At 38.4% G+C, this 9,161-nt stretch overlaps 1 protein-coding gene across 1 annotated transcript in view; it reads right to left on the reverse strand.

Moving 5' to 3' along the window:
• Window positions 1-4,805, reverse strand: part of IMPG1 (interphotoreceptor matrix proteoglycan 1) — a 120,822-nt gene extending 116,017 nt beyond the window's left edge. The window contains exon 1 of the mRNA XM_070225165.1: window positions 4,626-4,805. Coding sequence (XP_070081266.1) covers window positions 4,626-4,692 — 67 coding nt within the window. The 5' untranslated portion in view covers window positions 4,693-4,805. The remainder of the gene's footprint in view (window positions 1-4,625) is intronic.
• Between the last annotated feature and the right edge of the window lie 4,356 nt (window positions 4,806-9,161).

Genomic DNA, 9,161 nt, shown 5'->3' on the forward strand with positions numbered 1-9,161 from the left:
TCATAATATTATACTGGACTGATTAATAGACTAAGTAGATGTAAGATAGGACCGGATACAGCTCAAATCCCAGTTTTGGTTCTAACCTTCCCATCTCAAAGGATTTTAGGAACATTACTTAGCATTCTCTGCCTTAGGTTCCTGACCAGAAATGAGCACATTGCCTACCAACCAGCAAAATATTAAGCAGTAAGATTAATTAAAATTTGCTTGAGCTTTTATAAGTAAAATATGATATTAACCTAAAGGATTGTTAATATGATTGCCATCTACAAAGTGTTTTGATCAGGTCTGAACTGACTACACCAGGTTAGTAATAGTGCCCTTGGGTTTCATAGTTGGGTTTAATTAAATGTAACTTCTGTTTGTTCATAAATGCAGCAGGAACCGTAAGACAGACAAATTAGCCCTACATATGTTACTTTCTGTGTGAAGTTAAAGTACTTCCGAAGTGGAGACTTTTCATTAATTTTGAGGTTCTGACTTTTCTCCACAAAATTCCTTTTGGTTTAGTTTCCTTTAATCCTTCTCCTGGGGAAGCAATTATGAAAATAGAAGAGAGCTGTGATGGGTGAGGGGCCTAAAGATGGCCGAATGAAGCAAACAAAACTGTAATGAATTAAATTGATTTTATAAAGGCATGCAGAAAGAGATTTCCTCAAGAATGAGAATGTAAATGGAAAAATATTAATCTACTGAATATAACCATATGCTTAGAAGCATTTATCACTGCTCTGTAGCTCTTTCATATTCTTCAAACATTCACTGTGGCCAGAAGAGAGGCGCAGCAGTAGAGTACATTCTCAATAAATAGAGTGATGCCTGCTGTAGCTCAGCCTTGACAGTGGCATTTCCATATCTGGGTTCTCATTACCATGGCTGTGCCAAGTCAACCATTTCATCTCGTAGGACCAGCTTTGGCATGCAGGTTGCCTTGGACCCAGAGCAAAAAGTGCACTCCCCTCCCTTGTTAAAATGGTTCCATCTGACTTGTTGCTCTCGATTTATGAGGCTGAAATCCCAGTGACACCGTCTCTGACTCTCAGATAGTGAGCTCAGACCCAACGGTTGCTAAAACTGTCCTCTTTGGAAGATCAAACTCACATTGTGTTCAGAGTCTTTCCTTCCTTTATACAAGCTGCTTTATGGTATTCCAATGTTGGCACAACCAGTTCCCTCCCCACAACTGCAGAAGGGAAGCAGGAAGAGGTGGTGTGGATGGAGACCTCAGTCATCCCAGAGTCTGATCTATCACAATATAGGGATGCGGTTAGGACTTTCATACGGTCATTACCACATACTTACTGAATTATAACATAAACCTAAAGGCTGTGGTGAAAAACAAGCTTTGCTGCCTCAGATGAATCATTTTAAAACAGCATAAAATCTGGAACACGATTGTGGCACCTAAGGTATACAGGTATACCGGAGAAGGTTAGCGTTCAAATATGGTTGAGGTTTAAGGTGGCTGCACCCTCATGATTGACAGAAACGGTCAAGAAAGCAGTTGGTTATGTTAAAGCTGCCTAATTAGCTCATGCATATAATCGTTCTTTAGGGTGATCAGTGAAACAAGCAGAGAGGGTCACAGGCAGCATCTGCTGTTTATTTTAAAGCCAGTATATCAATATATTTTAAAGCCACTAACAAGTGGGTTCAGGTGTGCCGCCACAGATTGTTCAGTTGGACACAAAGCTTCAATTTTAAGGACATCTTCCCAGAAATAATTGAACAAGAAAATTTGCCTTGAACCTTTTGAGTTACACTGCCCTGAGACTGTAGCAGAGACGAACAAAGTGTGGGAGCTGCCAAGTTACTGTGACGGCCATGGGGCAGCTATCTCAGGTGTACAAATGAAGCCATGTTCTGTTTGTTAATGGAGCCAGAATGAGGGAAAATAGCTTCCTGGGCAGTTTTATGAAATGAGAACATATGCCAGTAGTAAAGTATTAGCAAGAAGTGGAGTGTCTTCAAATGCAAATTTACTGACATTTCACAGCTACGAAAATAATTACCCTTCTTTGGTGAATTAATAATAACTTAGCTAAAGGTTTCATTTAGTATAACCAAATATAATGCAAAAGGCACATACTCTGATAAACACTGTTTCCATTTTAGGGCTTGCTAAGTGTGGATGTTCTCTCTTTTTCTCCCACATGTTGGAATGTCACAAGCAATTAGATGAAATTCTTTATATGACATGGAAAGGCAAAAGCATAAGGCCGTGCTGTGCACATCAGATGCGATGGCATCCCGATTATGGATACTAGAGAGAGGAGCCTTGGTATTTGATAAAATAGTTGTTTTCTGAAACTATCGAACTGTATTTTGTTGCACTAAACGATTTTACTTAATGAACATTTTGAAATCAAAACCATTTTAATTTTATGTATCAATGGAAAAACTACATTCAGAATCTGCAAAGCTTAAAGGAAATCTTTTGAAATATTGGCATGTCTTTGAATCTCTCAATATTCTGTCTTGCACCATACTGGGTACGTGGTAAGCACTCTGTTTGTGGGATCAAATTGTGAAAAATTGACTAATGGCATAGGAAACCTTTTGAGAAGCAGTTTGGCAATCTGAACCAAATACCATAAAACTGTTTATATTGCTTTGACTCAATAATTTTACTTTAGTGAATTTATGCTAAGAATCTTAAATACGAACTGTGAGAGGCTTATGCACAAAGATGTTCATTGTCATGTTATTCATAATAACAGAATAATTAAAAACAATTATTTCTCTTTTGTTGAGTATTTAGGTAAAGCAAATCATGATATATCAACTGAAAGGAACATTATGCAGCCAATAAAATGATGCTTGTCAAAACTAGATGGCAATGTAGAATATTCATGTGATATAACAGAAGGGCAAAAGCCTGGTATAAAATAGTGTGTGTGTGCAGTAGAACTGCAATAATGTGAAAATTAAATAAGTGAACATAGAAAGACTGAGGAAACACGTGAAGTCGCTAGCGTGGGTTATGTTTGCATAGAAGTACTATAGGTAATTTTTTCATATCTTTTTGATTATTCAAATAATCTATAATTTTTAAAAAAGAAATTCTTGAATTTAAACACTCAGTTATTATGCTTAACAGCTAGTTGTAGTGAATTGAACTCTTCTTTCTCTCCAAACCATTTTCTATGTAAATACACTCATGATGGTTAATTAGTCACAAATGGGAAAACAATATGGCTGAAGTATATAAACTTTAATTAATATAGACCTCACTAATTGAAGATTCACAGAAATTCACAGATCTGAATAAAACACCCCAAACAAGTAACATGTTTGGATTTTTCATTATGCAGTTATAATACTTTGTTTCATAGATATAAGCATATAATAAATTGTAGGTTTTTAGTAAAGCTTATTTCATTTAATTTTCTATATAAAGTTATGTTATTTGTAATTGCCTGTAATGGCAGATATATAAAATATATGAAAATAGAAACAAATAATTAAATTAGTTAACATAATTAATTAAACAACAAAAAAAGCTGATTTGCCTGGTCAAGTTTGTGAAGCAGAGAAATTGGTTTGCTTCAGCAGATGAAGCTCAGAATGCCCTGGAGCCCCATCATTTGTTTCTAATTAAAATGTTGTTACAAATGTGAACATTTATATGTGATTTACAGGAAAAGTAAGTAAACTTTTGATTCATCCACTATCATATATGGTTAGCAAAACATAAAGGGAATTTTTATACAATCTTTTCCAGAAATGTTTTGCTCCTTCCAAACGCAATTACCAAAAAGTTAAATATAAAATGACGAGTGGAATCAGTTATTCAGTGACTTACAAATGGAACCAACTATTTGTTTCACTTTTCTATGGACATTTTCAAACCAAAGCTTCAATTAAAATGTTAATTTTCTGAAGATATGTCATCCTTAAAGAACTGAACGTTATTGGTCTCAAATATCTTAAAAAGACTGAGCATGTTATAATGCTCAGGCTTATGCTTAAAAAAACTGAAGCTTTCTTCATCAGGTTTAAAAAAATACCTTATTCTTCTTAAATATGCCTGCTTTGTGGCTTGCTTTAATTTTATATTCATTTGAAGATTTGCCATAAGAACATGCAGTGCCTAGTTTTTTTCTGCATACAACTTCAAAAACAGCTAATTTTCTGAGCTGGCTGTCATCGTGAACTCTGAAGATGAAGCACACTTGCTATTTTCTAAGGAAAAGCAGCTCATTATTTAACTATGAGAGGTAAGAAATACTTATTTTTTCTGATAATAAATGACAAAATATTAATTTCACTTTTTAGATTTTATTTGTCAGTTTTAAAGGGTAAATAGAATTGGTTTCAAGGGCCTAGTAATGTTGTTGATATTAATGGTAGAAATTTATATTCAATGTTTTATAAAAGCAAATAGGATGCATTAATGTCTCCTATTTTGTTAACATAAATTGCACTTAAGATTTTGTAGGAAATATTCAATCAAGTGAAAACTATTTCTGATAATCATTCAGCCAATCACTCAATATTTATTCTGGGCCTACCATACACTAGCCCTCTGACATACAGTTGTGACCTTGTCGATTTTGAATGTTTGCTTCTGTAAATAGATTTCATAGATAAGCAAATTTAGGAATAAATGCTTGACTTACCTTTGGTCCCTTGAACTTGGAGAAAAATCCAAAAAACAAAAATAGCTCTTCTAGTTTCCAAAACCATTCTGGCTTTTGTGCCTTGATACTTCTGGGAAGAATCACGGAATAGCCCCAGACCTCATTAAAAAAAAGACAGAAATATAAAAAATAATTCAATATTGATGCCAGCTGAGTGAGAATGACCTTCTTGGTTTGCCTTTATGAGGGTGCTAATTTACGAAGAACATGAAGCAATGTCTGTTTCTGGAATAATCTGCTTACCTTCCCCTCTGGTGTAATCTCTGCTTAAGGGCCAGCTGGAGGAAGCTTTATCTCGTTAACCTTCTGGAGGAGCATCTGTCAGCCTAGCTCCAGGACCCTGAATGCCATTATAAACAAGTGTCCACAGGCAGAAGGAGTGCTTTTTCTTAGTTGTTCACCTGTTACAGTGACACAGAGAGCCAGGGGAAGTCCTGCCAAATGTGGAAGAAAGCTGACAGTGAGGGTCAAATGTTTTACAAAATGACTTGCACAAGGAACATCCATTGAAAGACCTTAATTGCCATCCCTGGAAAATTATGTGATTATTCAATGTATGTTAGTCTCCAGAGACAGCAAGGCTGCCTCCATTCTTACAGAAATACACTGCTTTGTAGATTACTTTCTTTCTGGCATTACATACAGATAACTTTTTTGGTTTAAGTCTAGTTTTAATTTTTTAAATTTGCTAATCACGCACAGAGTTTAGAAAGGCAAATGGTTCTACAAGGTTGTGAAAAATGATGGTGTCATATTTCCACTCATAGGCAACTACTTTTAATTCTTTATGCTAATTCTTCTGGTATTCTCATTTGTACTTCTAAATAGTATGTTTCTATTCAGTTTTAGGAATTATCAAATAATGGATATTGAGAGTGTCTTCCCCTCCACACACCCCCTCTCCACTCTCCATAAATGTGTAGTCATGCCATCCTTCCATCTGCCTCAGTGTTATTGGATTTTCAGTTTACTGAATATTCAGTTTTGTATTACTGTGACTCTGTAAGAGCTTCACATAGCTGAGCCATGGAGTAGACTGTCAATTACTAACATGTAGTGAGCTGCTATGTTGTGATAGACACTGTTATGAGGGATTTCCTTAGACTATCCATATATTCCTCAACACAACATTGTTAGGTAAGTTCTATTATTGTTATCTCTGTTTTCTATTTGAGAACACAAAGGTACATGTGGCAGATTTGAACCCAAAGAGTCTGTTTCAGCAGCTTATTCTCTTAACCACTACTCCCTATGATGATTTTTGCAATTGTCTCATATATTTTTTCCCTTAGTTTTCTACTTACAAAACAATAAATTGTTCCCGAATGTTAGCCCATGGATGTAAATTTCCTCCTCATTGGGTTAAATGCTTCAGGTAGCCTGTCTTTCTCAGGCTGCTCGAACCCCTCCAGGCTGTATTGTTCCATTTCTTGTTACTGTTCATAGAAGTCATCTGGGGATCAGCCTTCACAATCATCTTAGGGATTCCTTTCACCTCTCTGGTGTTTGATCCTGTGTTTTCCAGATCCTTTATTGCCTTCTTTCTTAGTCTAATCTCTTGTTTCAGTAGAGCACAGGTTCCAGTTGATTAGTCAGAGCAAGTTCACGGTAGATAAATTTCAGCCATATGTTTGAAAATGTCTTCCATCTATCCTCACACTTGATTGATAGTTTGACCAGCACTATAGACTGAATGTTTGTGTCCTCCCTAAGTTCATATGTTGAAAACTAACCCCCCATGTGATGGTGTTTGGAGGTGGGGCCTTTGGGAGGTGATTGGCTCATGAGGCAGAAGCCCTCATGAAGGGGATTGGTTCCCTTATATAAAAGAAGTACCAGAGAGCTCCTTTCATCCTTCTGCCATGTGAGCCACATGACAAGATGCTCTTGATAAACCAGGAAGCAGGGAGATCTCATCAAGATGGCAGCATAGGTGGACTCTGAACTCACTTCCTCTGATGAACACAACCAGGTTACCACTATTTTTGGAAAAATTACCCTGGAGAGAAAACTGAACACCAGATAAAAAGAATCTGCACAACAAAGGATAGTCCTGACTGAGGTGGAAGAGGCAGAAATTCCTTCTGGAGAGAAAAAAGCCACCTTCAAGAGCTGTGGAGCTTCACAGCCAGCTGGGTGGGAGCCACCCTAAGGTATACAGCCTTCCCTTCAGGAGTGGGGACCTGAGTAGGGGCACGTTACCAGTCTAAGCATCCTTCAGACTCACCATAACTGAGATGAGTGTCATACTATCTGGCTTCATTGGCTACTAACTACAATGGGAAATACCCCCAGAAAAGCTATCCACATAAGTGGAATAAAGCCAGCTGTTAAAGGGCCCATGCACAAATTTACCCAATTCAGAGAGAAACCTAAAATCACCAGAAAGAAAGCTGCACAGTCCTTTGGTGAAAAGAGACTCACCTGGTAGGCTCTGGATGCATCTCAGTGAGAGGGGAGACCTCTCCAGGGACTGAGACATTGGTGGTGCACATTGTTGTGACCCAGTACAGGCATGCTGACACAGACGCTGGCAGACGCCATTGGATTTCTTCCCCTGGCTTGTTAGCCCAGGGGTCTGCCAGTCCCACTATAGCACAGATTTAATCCAGTTCAGCCAGAGCAGGTAGCCCACCCTAGGGATCTGCCCCACCCAACAGCAAGCCTTCAGGCAACTTTTCAGCCTGCATGGACTGGGTGCTTGGATCCTCTACAAGCAGGTGAGTGTGTCCACCTCTGTGTGGCAGGACCTGTGTGAGGACCAGGTGAACTGTAGGGGGCATTGGTGGAGAGGTGATGGCCTCTGCAGTGGGGTGACTGAGTACACTCCAGGGGGTCAGGAAGTGTGCATGGGCCAGGACTGTGTTGACAGTGTGTGTGGACCTGTGGAGGGTGGGGCTTATCAGTGGCAGAATACCTGTGCTTCACAAACAGCCACAAAGTGGATTGGCCCCACCTTCCAAAGCCTGAAAAAAATTGAGTGCTCTCATGCCTGGGGCCAGGCCCACTCAGTTGCAATCCTAAGAGAGCTGACAATAGGCTTGCAGACCCAAGGCCTACAGCAAGTGTAAGCCCCCAAGCCTAGCAACAAGCTACACCTGGTGCCTACTCATTTAACAGGAAAACTGCAACAGGAGTGTGCTATTAGACCTTGTAGCTAACAGTGCTGGGACTCCCCAAACCTGATTTACAAACAGCCAGGCAGACAGGGAGATCCTGAACTCCCAGAGTACTTGCAATAGGAGCAACCTTGCCACAGCAGAAGGACACAAGTAGCCCACACAGGGGTCACTCCTGGAACATTTGGACTGGTGCTGAGAGTGAAGCACACTGCATGGCGTCAAAAGGCATTCTTACATAAGGCCACTTCTCCAGGAACAGGAGACATATGTATTAGCTGACTATGTATTAATGACTATTTATTAGCTGACTCACCTAATACACAGATATAAGCACAAATAAAAAGGCATAATGGGGAGGTAAAGGAATATATTGCAAGCAAGGGAACAGGGCAAAACCCCAGAAAAAGAACTAAATGAAACAGAAATAAGCAATCTAATGGACAAAGAGTTCAAACAAAAACTCATAAGTATGCTCACTGATATTGGGAGAAGACTGGATGAACACAGTAAGAACATCAAACAAGAATTAGAAAATATAAAAAAAATCAATCAGAAATGAAGAGTACAATACTGGAAATGAAAATTCACTAGAGGGACTCAATAGAAAAGTAGAGGGTACAGAAACATGGATCAGTGAGCTGGATGAAAGACTACGTGAAATCACACAAGCTGAATAGGTGAAAGAAAAAAGAAATAGACAGAATGAGAACAGTCTAAGGGAACTCTGGGACAACATCAAGTGTATTAACATTCATATTATAGGTGTCCAAGAAGGAGAAGAGAGAGACAAAGGGGCAGAGAATCTATTTGAAGAGATAATAGCTGAAAACTTCCTTAACCTAAGAAAGGAAACAGACATCCAAAAACAGGAAGAACAGAGAGCACCAAACAAGATAAAGCCAAAGAGGCCCACACTAAGACACATTGTAATTAAAATGTCCAAAATTAAATATAAAGAGAGAATCCTAAAAGCAGCAAGAGAAAGGCAGCAAGTGACATACAAAGGAAAGCCCATAAGGCTATTGGTGGACTTTTCAGCTGAGACCCTACAGGCTAGAAGAGAGTGTCACAACTTATTTAAAGTGCTGAAAGGAAAAAAGCTACAGCCAAGAATACTCTATCCAGCAAGGTTGTCATTCAGAATGGAAGGAGAGATAAATAATTTCCCAGATAGGCAAAAATTAAAGAAGTTTATCACCAAGAAACCAGTTCTATGAGAAATAATGAAACGACTTATTTAAGTGGGAAGGAGAAGACGACAAGTAGGAATACGAAAAATATGAAAAAAAAAACTGCAGGCAATAAAACCACTGATAAAGGCAAAAATTCAGTAAAGGTAGCTGATCAACCACCTCTGAAGATAATATGAAGGTTAAAAGACAAAAGTGCTAAA

The sequence above is a fragment of the Equus caballus genome, chromosome 10 (genome assembly GCF_041296265.1).
Source record: "Equus caballus isolate H_3958 breed thoroughbred chromosome 10, TB-T2T, whole genome shotgun sequence".
Lineage (NCBI taxonomy): Eukaryota > Metazoa > Chordata > Mammalia > Perissodactyla > Equidae > Equus > Equus caballus.